Here is a 22,155-nt window from a genome sequence, read left to right on the forward strand (position 1 = left end):
CTGAGTGGCAGAAGAGTCCAAAATAGTGGCTCCAGGCTCTTCCAGGCGTCGGCTCTGAATGCTGTCAGTGCTGAAAATCTTTCATGCTGGGGACGATGGCATTTTGGCTTTGGACTCCCATATGAAGAGTCTATAACACGTTGCATACGACAGTTCGACAACAGCAGGTGTCTATAGCACAATACTGCAAAACAAAGCTCTTCACCAGTGGCACTACATAAAACGGCACCGTAGCTACTGCTGGCAAAACTGATGTAATCACATGCAAGTGTTATAATAAAATGTTTAGTTGAATTCAAGTACTTGGTAAATAATTATTTCTAGGGTTGTAATCTGATTTTCCATTATATCCTTCATACTTTTGCCAACATGGCCATGAAGTTGGCATCATACTTCAGTGCAAGTTGAATTAAAAAGGTCTTAAAAAGTCTCAAATTTAACTTGGGGAACCCTGGGGGTACCCTGAATTCCACTGCTTTACTTTTCCAGCCTTCACACAGCCTTTCCTAACAGGGAACTGAAGCTGCCATCTATGCTCTCTTCAAAGCCGCCGAGACTCCTTTGACAAACGCAGTAATTTTAGCTCAAAGAACACAGCGGCTGCTGTACTAGCGCTGCTTCGATCGGTCGGTTTGTAGAATTGTGTGTCTTTGGTGTTTTTAACATGTTTGTACGGATCAGAACAAATGTCACTTGCCGTTGATTGAGGCAGCGGTAGACCAGCCACTCTGTTCTGCGAGGTAAAATGACTGATTTTTGTCAAAGGAGTCTTGGTGGCTTTGAAGAGAGTGCAGACAGAAAGGGCTGTCTGATGGCAAAGTAAAGTGGTGAAAAAAGTTTGAACACACAGTCAAGTCCCTTTTTTATATAAGACAGTTTAAAAACAACTTATGGTTCACCAAAGTGCTTTAAATTGTAAAAAAAAAAAAAAAAAAAAGACAGAAAAACAAACACAATAACAAAGACAACACGAAGGCACATAATGGCATAGACAGAATACCTTAGAAAACCAGAGAAAACAAGTGGGTTTTTAGCCTGGATTTGAAGCCTTCGGTGGTGGGGGCAGATCAAACATGAAGACGGAGCCAGTTCCACAATGTGGGCCGACTACAGGAAAAAAAAAAGGTCACCTCTACGCCTCAGACGACTCTCAGGGATGGAAAACGGCAGTTTATCTGATGATCACAGTGTTGTAGGCAGACAGGAGGTCTGGGACAGGTTACTCAGATAAACTGGAGCTTGCCGGTTCAAAGTTAAATGTCCACTCTAAATTTTTACTGGTAACCTGTGCAACAAGATTAAAATTGGCGTAATATAGCATGATTTTCTAGATTTTGTTAGCATGCGTGCCGGTGGAGGACGTGACAGACGTGACAGTCTAGGCAGGATGAAATGGAAGCATTGATAAAATCTTTAAAAGAAAACATACACTTGAACTTCCTTAAAACTCAAAGATGATTTAACAACAATTTTATTTCTTTAAAATTTAAAATCAGGGTTAAATATGATGCTCAGATTCTTTGCATAGGGTTTGACATAACCAGAGAGTGATCCTAAGTCACAAACTATATTTTTAACAGTGTCAGGGGGACTAAAGATCAAAATTTGTTGGACCCGTTTGAGTTGGATAACTGATGTGAATTGTTTTATTAATTCGCAGAATTACTCAGTTATTTTTCGTTATAGATATCCAAGTATAAGCACACTGCACAAAAACTTAAATGCAAAATTTAAATGTGGATTAAAACCTATTTCTGATACTATTTACTAGACGTGGGAGAAAAAAATTAATTCTCCTGATTCTTTTTTATGATTCCTAAATTAATTTTTTTGATTGCGGAATCAATTTCTTTATATATATATATACATATACATATATATATATATATATATATACATATACATATATATATATATGTGTGTATATATGTATATATATATATATATATATATATATATATATATATATATATATATGTATATATGTATATATATATATATATATATATATATATATGTATATATGTATATATATATATATATATATATATATATATATATATATATATATATATATATACTTCTGCCAAAAAAAAAAAAATAAAAAATATGCTACTTCAACACTTGACACTGAACATCTACAGCAACCTGCTTAACAAATTTTATTTTACATTTTTATGGCACTAGGTTGATGAGCAGGAACAGTTAAATGTAGGAATTTACTTTAAAAAGTATTTTAGTTTCTACTTTTATATGCAGAATAGCAAGGATGCTGCTGAAAGAACACCGACTGATATGTGACCTGTTTTCGGAAATATGACTCATAATATATAGTCTCTAGAAGTGCATGATTAAACTTTTTTCCATGGTCTAGTGTTAAAAAAGCAAACTGAAAATATGCAGTAAATCAAAATATTAGGTTGCAATATATATCGAATCAGTAGTGATGCTATATCGTGATAGAGTCAGAAGATAAGTTTTTAGGTTTATAAGTCATGGTGTTTTTCATGCAAAGGACACGAAAAAAACATTTTACATGCTCCAACAAACAAAATTGTGCCTCCATTGTTGGAGCAAGCAGGCATTTAAAATTCATTTTTGTCAGTTTCATTCATGTTTTTATTCATTTTTGTTTTGCACTTCAGCTTTTCAGACCAGTACAGACTGTCCACAATTACAGGACAACATGTAAAATCAATAGTATTGTGCATTACCAAAGATGTTTTGCAACCAGATCCCTCTGCATTGATCCATTTTTATCAAACTAAAATCTTTTCAGTGTTGTTGAAATCGAATTTGCATTGACCTGTGCCGGTAGAATATGCATCTGGAGTATGGTAACTGTAGTTAAAAATACAGCAGAGCAATAGAGTGTTTTTAGAGATGGCCCGTGTTCTACATTTTAGCTAAAGCCGACTTCTTTGCTTGTTGTTCCATTTGGCTCGTGAGCGCAGCCCTAAAGTGGCCTCTGATATATCAGCTGCATTAACTTGGCTTCCAGCTTGACTACTCTCCACTAAAAAAAAAAAAAAAACAACAAACGCCACCGACAAGTCCTTTAAAACATTTTCGCTCTACATCAGAAAATAAAAAATTTAATGACTCGAAAGAAACCAAAAATCCCCACTGCTACCAGCATGGCATTATATTACAGCAGTACTTGCAATTAATCTGCAGAACTGAGACGCGGCATCCCATGAACGGTCTGCACAGGGATGCGTGCTGGCATCACAAGATCCAGTCATCTGTATGCAGTCGTAGCAGAAAGAGTAGCAGATAAATATTCCACTTTTAGAAGGGAAATATTCTTTAGCCAGGACACAGACTGCTCAGGACAAATCTGTGAAATGGGCCAGCATGCCGTAATTTATAGGATGGTACCTTTTCTACAGTTAAACTCACTGTTTCAGCATAATTAATGACCACAGGTGTTTTTTTCTCTCTCTCTGTGGCTCTTTTTAAGTGGTTTTTATAAATTAGTTAGTGCTTTGGATTAGTGATATGAAAGTGAATCAGCCGTGTGAGCAGAGGCACCGTGATTTGTGTGTCTTGGCTGCGCTCTACTGGTGAAAAGATGAACTGATGAGTGATGCTCTTTGCTGTCCAAGGTGCCACTTTGTGCCGTCAGTATGGTTTATGCAGAGACAGTGATGAAACATACACTTAGTTGACAGTTTATTACATACACTTAATTAAAACTAATGCAGTCTGATTTAACTGTCCTGCAGTAAATCCCAGCTCCATAGTCAGTTTGGAGGCTGCAGTTTGTGGTGCAGTTGTAATGAGTTATGCTCCACCTGTTTCTTCAACATGCTGCCTGTCACAAACCAGGTCAAAGTCACACACAACCAACACTGCTGCAAAGGTTATAGCTCAGTTGTAAGGCCATCACATGCATTGCAAATACAATGAAACCCCAATTACAAAAACATGCTGCAAGCTGTATAAAACAAAAAAAGGAATGCAATGATTTGCAAATCCTTTTTGAGCTATATTCTGTTGAGTATGGTACAAAGACAAGATATTTAATGTTCAAACTGATTATCTTTATTGTTGTTTTTTTTTTTTTTTGTTAATATACACTCATTCTTAATTTGGTGCCTGCAGCATGTTCCAAAACAGGTTGGACAGGGCCAAAGTTGTGGAATTCTCCGTTTTAAACATTTAATAGGTAAACAGGTTAATTGGTAACAGTTGATAGTTTTATGAATGGGGCATCCTTGACTCGTTCACATGCAAGTGAGGTTCACCACTTTGTGAAAAACTGCATGGACAAATAGTCCAACAGTTAAAGAATGTTTCTCAACAAGGAATTTAGGGATTTCACCAACTACAATCCATAATATCATCAAAAGATCCTAACCAACATTGATTTTGGAGCAACATATGCTGCCATGCAGACAATGGCTTTTCCAGAGACGTTCCTGCTTATTTCAGCGAGACAAGACCAAGACACATTCTGCACGCGTTTCAACAGGGTGACTTCATAGTAAAAGAGTTCAGGTACTAGACTGACCTGCCTGCAGTCCAGACCTGTCTCCCTTTGAAAATGTGTGGTGCATTATGAAGCACAAAATACAACAAGAGAGACCCTGGACTGTTGAGTCACTCAAGTCATATCAAGCCAGAATGAGGAAGCATTTCAACTCTCAAAACTTATTTACTGACAGAGCAAAAAGAGGCCCCAAACTCCAGTCACCATCAGAGGAGAGGAGGTGGAGGCTGTGGACATGTACAAGTTCTTGGGAGTACACACTGGACTGACAACACTGAGGCTCAATGGGAAAGGACAGAGCGAACTGTTCCTCCTGAGGAGGCTCAGGTTGTTCAACATGTGCGCAAGGCTGCTGCAGATGTTTCTACCAGTCTGTCGTAGCCAGTGTTCTCTTCCTTGCTGTGGTATGCTGGGAGGGTAACATCAACACAAGGGATGCCAAAAGATTGAACAGGCTGGTGAAGAAGGCTAGCTCTGTATGTGGGGTTAAACTGGACAACGTGGAGGTTGGTTACAGAGTGGAGGATGAGGAGGAAGCTGGACGCTAGAGAACCCCTCCCACCCCCTCTGCACAGATGAAGAGCACGTTCAGTCATAGGGTCATCCCCCAGCCGACACACCACAAAGCGCCCAGGTCAGTCCTGTGTGCCTGTAGCAATCGGGCTGCACAATCAAGGATGACCCCCCCCCCCAACAGTGCCTACACTCCTGCACACACACACACACACACACACACACACACACACACACACACACACACACACACACACACACACACACACACACACACACACACACAAACTTTAAAACCTGCACTGCCTACAGCTGTACCACTACGTACTCTTGGACTGTTACATACTTTTGGACTTCTTGCACAATTACCATTTATTATTTATATTCATATATGTATTATTGCTCTTATTCTGTTCTACTTATTGTGTTATTCTTGTATTTCTGCTCTTTAATTGTTCCTTATCTGTGTTTCATTCTCATTTCTTTTGCTACTATATTGTAATTTCCCTCTAGGGATTAATAAAGACTTATCTCATGTATCTCATGTAAGGTATTTCATTGTGGACAATAAAGTCCAAGCAACTGACTAAGTAACTAATACTGAGAAGTGTTTCTAATATTCAGTATCCTCATTTACATAAATGGGGTAGGCAAAATATTTTAAATACCTCTCAGTGTAATGTAACAACGCCACCGCCTCCAAAAATGACCATGAAGTTGAATTAAGACGTCTTAAACAGTTTAGCTGTCATGAAGGTGGGATTTATTTCAGGGCTGTTTTGTAAGACTTAGTGTTAGCTTGTTGTGTAAACATTTTTGTAAGTAGACGCTCTGAGGGATTGTAATCTGTTGATATCCAGAATGATTTTTCCTCCTAATGCTGCGTGCGAAACTACTTTTCTCCATCGATCGACTGCATCAGGCAGCAGAGAAGATCTTGCTGGTTTCTGCATCAGAATCAGTGAACTGCATGTAGAAAACAATTGTTAATATATTATTATATATTATAACAGTAGATAGGTGGGATGTTTGTATGATGCAAGTATGTGAGTATTTACAGTTTTGTCCTCACACTCAGTGCAGACGGCTAAGTTTAGACTTTTCTTGCCCAAAGCCCGATACCCTGAAGGCTGTAAACACTGTTCGGACTTCTCTTCAGTTTTCAGTCATGTCTTCTCTTTGACACATTTGGTCATATTATTTTAATACTCTGTTGCTCTTTTTAACATTTCCCTTTCTTCTTCCAACTGCTTGATATTTGCACAGTAAGAGTCTTGAACCCAGAGAGGGATGAAAAGATTTTGATGGACGTAGACTTTTTCTTTTTTTTTTTTTCTTACTTCAACCAACGAGTAGAAATGTCAGAAATTCGATGAGGAATCAAAAGAACTCAAAGAAAACCTCCCTACCACCATTGTTGAATTATTATGCTCAGTTCTCTATCTGGTTAAGGCAATTATTTTTTAATACCTTTTAAAATGTTCAGTAATGTGGGCAGAGGAACCTTTCTGGGACTGTCAGTTCTGTTCTTAACAAACTATAACTGTGTTCCCATCAGCTGTCTCCTTAAGAAGCATTTGCCAGCGCTCAAAACACATTAATGCAACTTGGATTTCTTACACCTCCATCACAGCTCAAATACTAGAACATAAAAGTAGTTGTATAATCATTAATAATAAATGGCATTCATTTTTATCCATGGAAAGTATCAAACAAATATGTACAAAAACAAACAGAATGAAAGCTACTATAACTAAGCAAACCTTATCAAATTTCCTGCTGCTATGGTGATTTCTCATACAAACACGGATTGATGGACGATGATGGCTTATAATGGTTTATAGCTTTCATCGGCTTGTGTATCATGTAGCTCACATCGTATTGTTGTCAGCATTTGACAGCATAATGACTCACTGATATTATAATGCCATGTATAGGCTACTGTAGAAATGTTTGGGTGTAATCAAGTCATAAAATGCAGCTTCACATCAAGACAGTCACTTTAAACCTCATTGATGCAGACAAACGGGAACATTCATGATGGGTATTGTAATAAAATGAATATCTAAACCATAATCTTATATATAGCATAGGCAGTACTGTGAATGGTAATGATGCAAACCCACGATCCTTTGGCCACAGATGTGTTATCAGATCTGTTTGTCATGCCGCTCTGCATGCGTGGAAATAGTCTATCAAATGTCTGTTTGAAGTAAGGAAACTTATTACTTATCCTTTGGAAAAAAAATGCAGAGAAGTAACATTTGTATATATCTGGCATTTTGAGCATCCTGGACACAAAAGAGGTGCTGCACCTGATCGTTTGATGCAGATTCTGTTGGAGGGCTTTTTAACACACTTCCTCTTTAGACTAGCTGGTTTGAAACCAACCAGTGGGGCCGATCCTCCATGCCAGTGTGCAACTGGAATGGAAGCAGGCAGGGGAAGGATATAGGGGCCTGATTAGCCTTCATTACATTCAAACCCCTCCTGGAGTAGCCAGAAGGGGTGGAAAAGACCTAGAGGTGTCAAAGAGAAGTTTGTGATGCTCCAGCTTGTGTATTTTATTTACTGTTTTTAAATGCAGCGTAGCAGTGATGCTGCTGAAATAAAAGTCAGAATGACAGACTGCCGTGATGTGCATTGTTTTTGGAAAGAAGAACCGTGATGCACAGTCTCCAGAAGTGTATGATTACACTTAAAATTCGCAAAAAATTGTAATATTGAATCAAAATCCGAGTATAGTGATAGTATTATCTCAGCCCTGAAAGAAGAGTAAGGACTGAGTGTAAACATGGATTTTGCATAACTGCTATTGGTTGGTATTTGTTTGTATAATTACTCTCATGACCAGAAAAAAATTGTGCACTGCAGGCGTAAGTAAGATGCTTTTAATTCCCACTTTTTGTTTAGATTATTGTCCTGGTGGTGGGTATGCTCATGGAAAGGAAATACACACAAGAATATTCTTTAAACGAGTTCTTTAAGAAAACTAAATTCCACAATAAAATCTGAGCCTCTTCGTTGCTTCCACTCCAATCAGTCATACACTCGGATGAAGACCTCTAGGTCGAAGGACTGCACAGTATTCTGATCACACTGATGAGTGCAGCCCGTGGGAAATTCTCAATCTGTGACTTTTCAAGGACAATCACTCCCATCTTTCTGAGCCCTTACAAGAACACAACCTGGTGTTTCATCAACAGTGCAACCCTCTCTGCACCATTGTCAGAGAACGCGGCAATAATGCGAGAATGTCCATCCCCACCAATTCTCCTCTTCACAATCATGCTGTGGGTGATAAGAACCGCTATCAACCAACCGCAGCCTTCTAGCGATGCTTAACCTTCAAGCTGGAGGACCTTGGCTATGTAGATTTAACAGCGTCGCTGTCACATCCATCAACACACGTGCAGGCGAAGATGATGAGATTCCACAAACTGCACAGATCACTGGTCTGAACGTCAACATAGACAAAACATTTCCTGAGAGAACAGATGGTTAAAGCATTACGACAACAAACAGTGCAAACAGCAGTCATTCCTCTAGAGCGGGGACCAGAAGGAATACCTGCATTTATAAATCTAGAATGCTCTGTTGCATCAGTGTTTTCTACTGATGTAACATATAACATAACAAATTCCCATGAGCTCCAGCTCCTTTTACTATGGAGAAGAAGTCACTGAGGAGTGAATCAGATTTGTAGCAAATTCATGATGCTTCGGTTTTGCAATTGAAAATAAAATGGTTCAGCATAGCTGCTGAATTTATCCAAAATTGACCCAAATCTTAAAGTGAATTATGTTATGCTGCTGTATCAGATATTCAGCAAGTGTTGTATTTAGCTCTTGCTCACCATTAGTGACCCACACAACCAAAGTCTTATCATATATACTCAACTTGGAGAGTTTCATACCCATCCAAGCCCAGAAGTGCTCCAGCTGCCAGTCATGTAGCATTATATATGCAGAAAAAGATGAGACTTTTACCACTGGAAATTGCTAACACCTGAAATTACTCCTCACATGTCTCAACTCTGCTGTGCAAGTATGAAACTTCATCAAACCACCGAAAAAGTCTGAAGCACCAACATAAGTAAAGATGGACACCACAGCAACAGTTCCCCGCACTTTAGAAAAACTAAAGCCAAAATATCTTGGTTGCGAGTGCTGAGATCTTGCACTGGTGGGTCTTCACAGTAGCGATCAGGGTTGGTGCCCCGCTTTTGAGTTCCTGCCCACGCAGCCGGCCGCCTCAGCTGCGAACAGAACTGAGCTGTCAGTCGTGGCATGCAACCTGCTTATTGTAGCATCAAGTAAATAGTTAAAACCCAACTGATGAGATAAATGTATAACTGAACATACATCAGCGTTATAAGAACTACTTAAATGACAGAAATCTTTGGGAGAACTTTACTTGACATGAGATGCTTTGGCTTCACTTCTTGGGAGCTGTCACGTTGTCCATTTCTATATACAGTCAATGGTCTATAGAGAGGATGGAGGGATTTTGTTGATTGCCTGTGCTTCTGAGGGAATATAGAGACCTAAATAAAAAGTTGAATGATAGGCCAAACCTTTTCAAGATTTGGTAAACACATTGCATCTTACCATGCATTTACATCAGACAGTGCAAAAAGCTCTGATCTGTGCAGTGACTGACAGCTGCAGTGGTTTGAACAGGCATTATGAAGTTTTTGCCTTTTTGGTATTCCTTTTCATAACATTACATTTTATTGATGTGGTAACTATCTGCTCTTGTAAGAACCATTAATTGAAAAGCAAAAAAATTAAAACAGCAACTGTCCAAGTATTGATGTTGAAACATTTATTCCTGTTGTAGACAGCTGGGAAGACTGTAGCGACCGTAAACAAACCCGACACCCATTTTACACTTGCTTTGTTCTTAAAATAAAATCCAATTGGTGGGTTAAGGTTAGGGTAGTACAGAAGTGTTATTGGCTCTTGACAGCTGATTGCAAAACGTTCAACTTTTCACCTCATCCGCTCATCCAGGCTCTGCTTGCTCAGCTCAGTTGGAAATTGATAGACCTTAGGTGATTTATCGCTCAAGTTTCTTGCAGTGTGAACACATAAAAAGAGCGGATACGCTGAGGTGGAAGAGGTCATGTATAAACGACGTGGAGTGTGGGAAGGTGGAGCTCAGGGAAGATTTACCTAGGCGGCAACAGAGAACCCATAACAAGACTGACAAGGTCGGAAATCTTCAGAACAGACCCTACTTTACGCAGTATATCCCTGTGAATAAAGATAGCTAAAGGATGCATCTCAGAATATTCCTACAGTTGTCTGAGTCTGTTCTTCTAAAGAAAGAGTTATAGAAGTCTCTAGTTCAGCTGGTAGAACAGGTACTGTAAGAAATAATGTAATAAAAAGTGGATATGGGATGTGAGCTGGTATGACAATAAAGTACCTTGAATCCTTGAATCCTTGAATTAATTGAGCAGAGCATTTTAAATCAGGATGCATTGCGTGCAGGCTTTAGATACCCCTGCCCATGTGTCCACATATCACCACCCTTGCTTAAAGCTATTACTGGACTTTGTTGGCCAACGCAGATTGTTATGTCAGATGACAAAAATGACTCAACTAGCATGTCTACTTCTGTCTTAACACCAATGACCTCACTATGACACTACTGAACGTAGGAAGAACAACAGATTTTGCAATAGGAGATTAGGAGATAGGAGATTTATTGCTTCGATAGACTGTATTTATCATCACCGCTGACTGGGCATCCACATAAAAGTGCCAAATCTTCATTTGAACCACAAAAAGTTAGTCTGTGGATACCAGATATTCCATGTAGGTGTCTCCATGTGGCCACCAAGTTGTATCCTCACATTAGGAGCCTTCTCCCACACAACGTTAGACTTCCACAAACATCTTTCACGCCTTCAACATTATACTGAAACAGCAAATAGTACTTGTCACTGGGTAGTAAACGATATGCTGCCTACTCAACTGCAGTCCTTACATAAGACCCAGAAACACGAAGGTGGACCATGAAAAAACAAAACAGCAACAGAAATGTTTGAGAGAATGGAAGCAGCAGTTTTATTGGCTAGCAGATGACACATTTAGGACTTAATGTACTGCAGTGTGAGCTGCCAGTTTCCTCAGCTAGCTGAGTGGTCCAGCTCATTTTTCATTGGAAACAATGCCTTCAGGAAGCTGCACATCTCAATTCAAGGGGAAAGTGGACAACACAAGTGTGACAGTTAAGAAAGGCTCTCTTTAGTTGTGTTAAATTACCTTTTCTGTCTTGTTTTTAAGTAAATGTATGTTTGGGCCACCAAAAAATACGTTGGCAAACAAATTTAGGGGCTTGGTTAGCATCTGTCCCTGCCAAGCCATATCAGTATTAGTTGGCCTGAATTCAATATAGATAGATTCCTGCTTCTATGACCAGAACCCCACAAAATACGTATTAAAAGAGATGATTATACAGTGTGTTAGATGAAATGTTTGTTGAAAAGGTCAATCTTGCAACTGCTGATACTTAACAGAAAGTGTTCTTTCTTATCCATTATTATGTTTAGGGTGCAGCACATAGTGTTAAAATCTGTATAAAATGTTAGTGTGTGTGAGAAAAAGACCTTTTTCCCGTCACGTTAAAGAACTGATTGTTAAGATCCACAGCTGGGCTGAGAACAGCTGGAGCTGACAGTTTCCTCCAACATTGGATTTCCTTCAATGATAGCTTGTCATTATCATTGTACTAGTAAGGGGACAAAACTTCTGCCACAGAAAAATCCTTAAAAGTGTCTGTTTGCACAGTTTACTGCAGCACAACCATCCCATAAAAGACAAGGGTGTCAGGGAGGCCAAGTGGTTAAGGTGCATACTGTATGGTGATTGTAACATCCTGGTTTGATTCTTTTTGTTGCCTGCCATCCCCGTCTATCTTTAATTATTCAAATATTACAAGCAAAAATATAAAAAAGTGTCCTTTTACCGTATGTTATTCATTTAATTACAAGAGTAAATGCACATCAAGCAAGTCTTTTGCTGCAAATTTATTTAAATTGCTGCTAAAGATAGTCAGTAGAATCATAACTAACAAATAATCCCATCTACCTACACACACACACAGAGCCACCAAAAAGATGGAGGAAAACCTTTGATGGATTTTGAAAGATGCAGTCAGTTGAGCTTGATAAGAAGTAATGACACAGCAACTGAAATTAGGAATCGGCCAAAGATCATAAGAGCAGTGTGGAGGCTAACGCAGCTCTCTTTGTGTTGTGTTTACCCAACTGCAGCTTTTGTTGGCTCTGCAGATGTACTCTGGCTTAATAGTTTATTACATCGGCTGGCAGTTGTGAGTAATGAATTGTACCCTGTTTTCTTGCAGCTTAGATAAACTGCTGGATTCAGGCTTGTATACCGGAGAGATAACAGAACTGTCAGGAGGCCCAGGAAGTGGCAAATCTCAGGTGAACATTTCGTACTTTTCTTCTCCATTACTGATGATGTCAGTCTCATAAATCCCCTCTTTTCAAGATTCCCTCGTCTCCTATGGAATAAGAAATTGTACTCTGCCCGAAATAATACTTTTCAAAGAGGTACCGTTTAGCTAACACAAATTATCCATGTCCTCTAGGTGTGTTTTGGTGCCGCAGTGCAAATTTCCCATCAGCTGAAGCAGAGTGTAATATTTATCGATACAACAGGAGGTTTGACAGCCAGCCGCTTGCTTCAGATGCTCCAAACAGAAACGAGCAACAAAGAAGAGCAGGTGAGTTGACAGGAATTATCTTAAACAAATATTACACGACGTGCAATATAAAACGATGTGAATAAGTTGTCATTTTACAGATGGAGGCTCTTCAGAGGATCCATGTCTTTCGTTTGTTTGACGTCTACTCTTTACTCGACTGTCTGTACGGTCTTTGCAGTGGCAGGCTTCAGCAGGTTTGTTTGCAGTTTTGTTTCTTTTGCTTAAAATATACCAGCTATCCCGCTGTGCCCGGGGAACCTTTGAGAGGGACAGATGAAATTGTCAGCAGTCTAATTTTGTCACATTTTTTTGCATTAGGCGTCTGTTGGCGGTGGCTCTGTCAAAGCAGTGATCGTGGACTCGGTGTCAGCTGTTATCTCTCCTCTACTGGGAGGCAGGCAAAATGAAGGTGATATCTCTCTCTGCTAGTCCATCATAGTCCATCATACCTGAGGCTGTGTTTACACCTGAGCCTGTAAACTCCAAACGTCTGTCTGTCTGTCTGGAAATAAATGTCACAACAGAGTCCCCACACGGTTTTAGAAACACGACGCGTAAGTTAGCTCCAGTCATAAGAAAGTGTCAGTGTAACAGTCACGTTAAACCCCAGCTGCAGTCTTGACCTTCTGACGGTCTGAAAAATTAAAGTTCTTAATCCAAGTGTACTTTTCTTGCTAACAACTGGTTTATAGAAATCTCCAAAACTGTTAATTGAATAGTAACTCAGTACAACAGGGCTCATAGGAGGATCTAAAATAAATCTGCCATGAGCGCCTGTGAAAAGAAATTACCAAAGGTGAAAAAATGTTAAAGGAGCGATATGTAATAATTGCATGTCCAAAGCTGCGTACTGCGGTCGATAGAACAGGTTGGAGCCATGGACTGTATATTAAATGGATTGGCTTTTTTATACATGATCTATGGTTGAAGCGAGTTGTTTCCCTTCCCCCCTCCTCCCCCAGACTTGAGGAAGCTCAGGCAGGCTGCAGGAGTACAAGACAAGTGTCACTGAACTCCCCATCTTCAAACTCCTTTAACATTTTGCTCACTTTTACCGTTATCAACATCCACTCTCGCTAAAAGATTATTAATGACTTTGTACAACTCAAAACCAGACACTCACTCATTCAGCAAACATTCAGTATTAATTTGAACTCTAATTAACGTGAAATGAAACACAAGTTACGGACCGGAATAGAAATTTCAAATAAGAGCACAGCAGCTGTAGCGTGATGTCAACTTGGTATGTTTCCTTAATCTCTGTGGTTATTTTAGATTTCTCCTTTAAGTGTACAAAAAGAAATAATTACTAGAAAGTATAGTATAGACAAAAAGTATAGACACAATGTAATTTCTTCAGGAATAAATTTAACACCTGACCCACCTGAGCGTGAGTTTTGTTAGTTATTTGTCAGCTATTTAAAATAAGTCGCCAACTATTTTGATTATTGGTGAATCATTTTAAGTTAATTATATTTTTAAAGCTACTAACTTAAACATTTTTTTTTTTTTTTTTTAGAGGCTCCTGTGGACAAAAGCAGTAGTGTTTCCACCGTGATGATCGCAAAATACAACATGAAAAATGAAATTATCTAAACAGAAATCTCCTCCTCCTTCACTTTAACACACTGCTCACTGTAACTTTGCCTGGGAAAATGTGAACACAGGCTTGTTTCTTCTGATTTCACAGAGAATTCGACCTGGTGGCAGGCTTGAAGAATAATTATGTATAAAAAGCTAATCTTCTCATGAATGTTCTGGTGTGATTATGTAGGTCATATAGAGACTATGGTAATAAATTAAGACTGTTTCATGTAGACGTCTGACATTTGAGGGCACCACCTTGAGCTTTTGATCAAACGTTTTCACCATTTTCTGACATTCTGTGGACCAAAAAACTAATCTATTAAACATGAAAATTATTGACAAGAAAATAATTATCATTATTTGTAGCCATAAGAAAGGTATAGTACTGTCCCTTGTTTCTTTTTCTCCACATGTGAGCAGTTCTGGTCAAATAGATGTAGACTATTTCTCCAAACTGCAGGTTAAAGACCAAGGGAATTATCTCTCTTTGAGTAAATCATTTTGTCGTTAGTGAACGCTAAGATGAAGTAGTTGTATTATTATTTGGGCCTGGGCAATAAAACAGAAATGATGTGTATTGGCAATAGCAACAAGAAAATAGTTCAATAAAATGTTCAATAGTTTCGCTTAAATGCAAACCACCATGAAAGCACATAATGAATACGTCCTGGTGGTTAAACGGCCTATCATGTCCCAAGTTAATGGAGCGAGCAGCGAGTTACATGCAGACAGACGATCATTTAACAGGTGTGTTGTTTGGTTGCACTATTGACATGTTGCAGAACAACAGAAACGGCTTGGAGAGGAGAAAATGAGTGCAAACGTCAAGGAAATTGTTAATAAAAAAGGACGCGTTGACTGGTTAAATTCAATCATTTGTCTCCTAAAATGGGTGATTAAAAATTATTAATTTTTATTAGTATCGATTGACATTAAATTTTTTTTCATGGTCAATTTTTCAACCATACTGCCCTGCTGTATGAATGATTTTTTTCGAAAAAAAAACCCAAAAAACAAAAAAAAAACATGTCAACTGTCTGCAAGGAATGATAAAATATTTACCTGGGGGTGAAACCAACATTTAAATCCAACTTTTCCCCATACTGTGCCGCTGAGGCAGTGACCGACACAGTCTGTGAAAACACTGAATGTAAATGTTGGTTTCAGCCTGGGTAAACATTTCATCATTCTGAGCAGATAGTGGACATCTGGGAACACAAAAATACCTTGAAGATGGAACCTGAGCGGGGAGCGCTGTGCGGCTGAATGGTGAGGAGGTCGCAGACCGACCGACGAGCGACCTACTGAGCATGCTAACAAGACTGCAGCTGTGTGCCGCATCCGTACTTCTGCTCACACTGTTTCACCGCAGGTTTTGAGTATGTAGAGTGTTCACGCCTGAAATGTGACAAAATAAACAGTCCCTCAGGGATTTCACAGCCTCTTTTTTTGAGATTGCTGTGGCCTGAAATGCCTGATTTCATGGCAGCTTTTCTAAAAAAAAAACAAAAAAACAAACATGTTCCAATGTTCTTAGGTGTTTTTTGAGTGAGTGAAAATTGCAAAAAAAAAAAAGTTGTGATTAGGGCTGCTGACCATTATTATCCTAGTTGATTAAATCTGTTAGTTATTTTCTGGATGAATTGCTTACTTGCTTGGTCCAGAAAGAAATGTTGATCAGTGTCTCCCAAAACTCAAGATGGTGTCCTCAAATGTCCTGTTTTGTCCACAATTCAAAGACATTCAGTTTACTGTCAGAGCAAAGAAACAAGAAAATATTCACATTTAAGAAGCTTAAATCAGATTTTAAAAGATTTTTTTTCCCTTAGAAAATGACTCAAACAGATAAATTGATTATCAAAATAGTTGTCAATTCATTTAATAAATTAATTGTTGTTGGTTTTTTTTAATTCATTCATAAAATGTATTAAAAATCAAAAGAAATTTGTTCTGGTGAGAATAAAACCGCACTCTGTTCTGAGTAATTTTAACAAAAAGGCTCAGGTTTACAAAAATCCTTGCAAAATATGCTTTATTTGATAAATGAAGAAGTGCACCTGGGGGGAATTCCAAAAAGAAGCAAAGTCTTTTTGGTGTTAAACGAAGTCAAAACTGCAGGCACAAAATGATAAAATATAAAAGCGCACAGAGCATTGATAACTGATAATTAATTGTTGTGATTGTAACCTTGCAGCGTCCTGGAGGGACTGAATAAGTGTACTCACAACAGTCTGTGTGAATCGACAAATCCTTGACCACTGAGTGAGCTGCTGATGCACTGCAGTCTCCCACAATGCAGTGCAGAAAGGAGATGGAAGACTTGTGTACGTGTCATAAAGTTCAGATTTATACACATGAGAATATGGAGACAATGTGAACATTTACTCAGCTGTTCTGTGTCTGCGTGCCGACATACATATAAATATGTTCATTTACATAACATCCCAAGTACAAACACACACCCATACAAACACATGCATGTAATGATATACAATTGCATATGCACATAATCTAATACATGCACACATGCAGCCCTCAGCTCAAGGTTCTCCTGACAGTGTCCCAGTGCCCACTCAGACCCTATAGAAGTCTTTCAGCAAACTAGTGCTGCTGCTCTCTCCATGTTAAGCAAGTCTAATAATCCTCCAGCTACGAGTCCCTGAAGAATCAGGCTTTCACTCTGTACGGTTGAGAAGTATCGGTCTTTTAACCGAGAGGCAAAGCAACATAAGCAACATAATGCCCAGTTGTGTAATTATATTGTCAAGCTTTTCACCCAAAATAAATGAACACCCTGTCATTTTATTCTGTAACTGTAATGGAATAGTTACTTTTTTAAAAAAAATCCTAATTAGGGCTGCAGCTAGCGATTATTTTTTATTTTGATTATTTTCTATAAAATGTTGGAAAATGGTGAAAATGTCACAATCACTGTGTCCTATGATTTCCACAAATGTCTTGTTTTATTGACAACTCAAATATATTCAGTTCAACTGTCAAAACGGACAAAAGAAACCAGAAAATATTCACATTTAAGAAGCTTTTTCCCTTAAAATCTTACTCGAATCAGTTAATCGATCATCAAAATAGTCAGCGATTATTTTAATAAGTGATTAACAATCGATTATTTGGTTAATCGTAGTTCTAATTCTAATTACGTTAATCCATTCCTCCTCTAACCTGTCCATTGATTACAGTAAAAAGTTGTTACAGTTCATTTTGTGGGGATTATGAATGTCTGCATCAGATTTCATGACAGCTCGTCAAATCCAGACCTGAAAATCCGCCCACTCCACTGAGTTGATTTGTTCTCTGGAAAATGAAAACGGAGTGTAGTTCAGTCTGATATCAGGCTGATGCTGACAAACTTTGCCATCCCTGGAGCTCTGCGGTCAGCGCAGCTGTAGAACAAAATGAGTCGACCACAAGAATATTAAAGACTGCAAATATCTCAACAATAATATCTGTGGCCCGAGTTCCTACTTTTGAATAGCTTAGAAAGTACTATTGAAAGACGCTGAGAGTATTCTATACACGAACAACCCTCTCTTTTGCTTCTTCCTGCGCCTCCAGGCATGTCCTTGATGATACAAGTGGCAGGAGTTCTTAAGACGATGGCAAAGGACTTCAACGTAGCTGCTTTGGTAAGGATGACAACAGTCCTTGACGTGCGCTACTCTGAATGCAAGATGCATTTTCAGTGTCAGTCTGAACTCTCCACAAACCCTTTCACACTTCCTCTTGTTATTGCTTTGAGACCTGAAATGAAGACTAAACATTTTCTTTTCTTTTTTTCCCTATCTTTTTGTCTGGGATAAGAAAATCTAGATAAAAACAAAAGTTTTTTTTCATTTCTGCCAGTTGAAAAGTGTAAAACAAAAATTCATTTGTTAGTTCAGGTGTGTGACTGGAGGTTATAATTATGTAAAATCTGAACTAATCACATTAAAAAGCATGCACTGAAGATAATTTGCTTTCACCTCAAATTATCAAGTTATTTGAAGTGAGATAAAGATAATTTGATAGGCTGTTTGATGGTCCCATTTGATTAGAAGTGGAACAATCTGCCTGTCCCACTTATATTTTTTTCTCTTCTGAAGCTTTCACTATCTCCGGCGAGCTTTACTAAACCATAAAACAGAATGAAGACATGTCATTATCCCCCGAGAAAAACTAAACATGATCGCGGGTCTGGGCCCACAGGTCACAAACCATGTAACGAGGAGCGGCAGCGGGGAGGTGCAGCCGGGCCTCGGCGTGTCGTGGAGTCACATCCCCAGAACCAGGGTCCTGCTGGAGCGGGTGGAGAACGCCGGGGTCGTCAGCTGCTCCAGTCGGCGCTCTGCAACGCTGATCAAGTCCTCCAGACAGGTACTGCAGACAGCACTGACTTGCACATCATCCACCCCTGCATCGATCCTGTCAGAGGGGCCTCGATGAGACACAAATGTCAAAACGTCTTGTTAAAACAGAGACTTTGAAGTTGCTCTGTTTACAGGTCTGGTTTGATTAAGAAGCGAGATTTTTTTTTTTTTTGTGAGAAGAGTTTATCACTTTTTTATCATTCTAATTCACAAAGACAGGCTGTGACAGACAACAGTCTCATTCTGCCAAGTTAGATCCAGGACACTCGGCTGTTTACCCAAAAGCAGGTTTAGTGTCATGTACGGCCTCTTGTCGATCTAAAAGATGTGAAAAAATGAAAAACCGCGATTGAGCACTCAAGTTGAGTTGGACTCGGCTGCTATGAAACTTTCTTGCTGTGAAGTTGATATTTAATGTTATCTCTGGCTGTTATTTGGAGCTGTGACATCTTAGTCTTTAATGTCTAACCACCGTTCTTTTTACAAACGAGTTCATTTTCTTGTACAAAAGTTACTATAAAAGCTTTTGTACTTCTTGTACTTGCGGTTATCTGTGCTTTTTTGTATTGAAGTCATGAAAAACACACTGCAGTGAAAGGCTGCTGCCATCTGACTACAAAAAACTACAAACCACATGTACTTTACAGCATAAACATTTGAATTTTTCTGTTATTTCAGACATTCACTGGTTTCCATTTATTTTCACATATGAAAATTAGGGCGTGATGTGGTGGAAAAAAAATCACATTGCCATTATTTTGACCGGCATTACGATTGTTCTGTGATTCATGATTAGTGGGAATGATCATTTTTGCATCACAGCTTTCATTTTCACTGAAACAACAATTAAAATCATGATGCTTTGACATTTGTTCAGGCCTGTGCCAAACAAACAAATGTTTCCCTACATCTGAAGAACAGTACTTCGTTATAATGTGGTCAAAAGTATCTATTTCAATACTTTGCATTACCACATTGTTTAAAACAATACAATATGAACATTTGATACTATGGAAAAGTACCAAAGCTATGAAAAAAATACAAGATCTAAGTGCTTGTTCCAGACCACAGTTCAGTTTTTCATGCCTGTTTGCAGCAAAACCACAGTGTTCAGTGAGTTTTTCTGTACCAACTTCTTTTTTAACAAAAGAACAAACTACCCTATTTTGTGTGCCAAGGACTTTTTTTGTCTTCAGTTTCCATGGCATTAAAATAAGTATTGATCATAGGTTGTTTTATACTTGTATCAAACTTTAAAGTTTGGTATCGTGACAATTCTACTTCATTACATTACAAATTTGTCCTCTATCAAAAAATGGCAGCTTCTGTGATTTGGATATTGCACTCAACCATATTGGGATTTTGATAAAGTTTTGAAATTGTGCAGCCCTGTTAAAAATCCAGTCTCTTGAAAATTGCCGAGCAGTAGATTTATAGTCATATGTCAGCTTTCCACAGAGCCGACATCATAGCCTATGCTTGTGGCCTACGCTGTTTTGAGGATTTATACTTGTCTGCGTCACTGTGCAGTTATACAGTCAGAACACTAGTTGGCAGCAGAGTTTCTGTGCCAGTGTGTTGAATCACTTCAAACTATGGTAACTGAAACTGAGTGGATCATGTCAGATTTGGAGCTAATCAATGCTGAGCAGCAGTTACTGCTACTGTCTGTCTTTGCACTGTGATATTATTATTATACAACTCCTCTTCTGGCACAAGTACATTCAGGGCGTGTCAAACTCACTTCTGTTATTTAAGTGCTGCATAATCTGGGTGCAAAGTGGGACGCAAGGGTTATATTTAGTTTCATAATTAATCATAGTTGTGTTTTGGGTGTAACATGAGGCAATGCCGTGCTACTACGTGGACCAATCACAGTTGTTCTGGTCCACGTCACCACATGGCGTAGTTACATTTCTGGAGTAGAGAACACTGCAGTAACATCTACCAGAACCAGGGTCGGAAATTAGCACCACGGTCTCAATTTATTGCCATTTTTGTGCTTTGTGTGTTGTTTTTGTTGCTTTGAGCAGTTCCATTAGTTCCTTTATATCGGAGAGAAGGCGGGCATCTCTACGGTCAATATTTCCAAAACTCTGCAGTTCGCACCAAAACAATCTAGATGGAGAAACGGCACCACAGGCTTCTAAAATACAACCGATAGTTACACAACTGCAGTGACTGTGAGCTTTAAAAATGGCAGCACGTCATTTAAATGGTCATGGCAGCAGTACGTATCTGAGAGCCTCTGATTTCTGAACAGACAGCAGAAGCTTCAGCATATAACAAATACATTAGTGGACTTTAAGTGGCAACAGGATAAAATTATTATTATTGTAGCTGAAAACTGCTCTACGGTCTTTGTTACTTTTCCCCCCTCTCATAAATAAGTGTCTGCTCAGGCATTAATTTTACATTTTCTGTTTTGGCGTTATAAAAGAGGCCCGTCAGATGAAACACAGAAGCGCTTTGACAAAGCACATTCCGAGTGAACATAGCCAAAATAAATGTTTCATAATACAGCTGATTTTTATATTTATTTATTTATTTTTAACTAGTAAATCAACGCTGTCATCTGCTCTGCTTTTTAGCCTTGTCACATCAAAGAAGAGTTCGACTTGCAGTGGTGGAGCCGCTCTAAAGAAGGATCCTCAGGAAAGAGAAAACTGGATGAGACTGATTCCTGATGAGAGCAAACTGTAATCCCTCTGCCTAAACGTCTGATCAAAGGTACGTGAATGTTTCTGGACCAAATGCAACAGAGTTTCTTGTGTCATTTTTTTTCCCCTCTCCCCTGTGACACTACACAGCAATATGCAAATGTTTAAATGACTAAACTGGAATCCAATCAATGCTGCAGTCATTACATCATTAGTTTGATACTTAAATTAGAATAATTCTTCAAAATCGACCCATTTAGATGTTGACACTGCCAGTTTTCTCCTCTGAGATGCTCTTTGAATCCTCTGCTGCAGCTCTGACATTTTATTGGATATCATGTGTGTATGTGAGAGCATAGATGATAGATTTGACATTTTCTTGCACATCCAGTCATTCTGTTTACTCATTTTTTGTGCACAGTTAACGATAAAGATAAGACTCTACTCTAATATTATTAGTGTTATTCTACTTGTAGAATTAGACTCCAGACTGTGTATTAAATAGAAATCTATTTAACATACTATCTATGGAAGAAGCAAGTTGTTTCCCTCCTCCTAAGACTGAAGGTCAGGCAGACCACAGGAGCACAAGTGAGGAAAAGTCCTACACTGTAAAGAGTCAATCTAAATCTAAACCTGTTAATCTGAAAACGAAACACACTGTGGAGTTTGAGTTGAGTGACTGCCTGTCTTGCTGCTCCTCCATTAACATAGTGCTCAATTTAACGGTTATAAACATCTACTCCCTCTAAAACATTGTTTATGAGTCATAAGAAATCATTAAGACACTTAC

At 38.7% G+C, this 22,155-nt stretch overlaps 1 protein-coding gene across 1 annotated transcript in view; it reads left to right on the forward strand.

Annotated features, from left to right (window-relative positions):
* Positions 1-22,155, forward strand: part of rad51d (RAD51 paralog D) — a 54,832-nt gene that overhangs the window by 13,537 nt on the left and 19,140 nt on the right. The window contains exons 4-10 of the mRNA XM_084730032.1: positions 12,386-12,467; positions 12,635-12,769; positions 12,850-12,945; positions 13,070-13,160; positions 17,912-17,982; positions 18,542-18,709; positions 21,294-21,432. Of these exons, the coding sequence (XP_084586158.1) occupies positions 12,386-12,467; positions 12,635-12,769; positions 12,850-12,945; positions 13,070-13,160; positions 17,912-17,982; positions 18,542-18,709; positions 21,294-21,389 (739 nt within the window). The 3' untranslated portion in view covers positions 21,390-21,432. The remainder of the gene's footprint in view (positions 1-12,385; positions 12,468-12,634; positions 12,770-12,849; positions 12,946-13,069; positions 13,161-17,911; positions 17,983-18,541; positions 18,710-21,293; positions 21,433-22,155) is intronic.

Source organism: Lutjanus erythropterus, chromosome 11, assembly GCF_056507025.1.
Source record: "Lutjanus erythropterus isolate fLutEry1 chromosome 11, fLutEry1.hap2, whole genome shotgun sequence".
Taxonomy (NCBI): Eukaryota; Metazoa; Chordata; class Actinopteri; order Lutjaniformes; family Lutjanidae; genus Lutjanus; species Lutjanus erythropterus.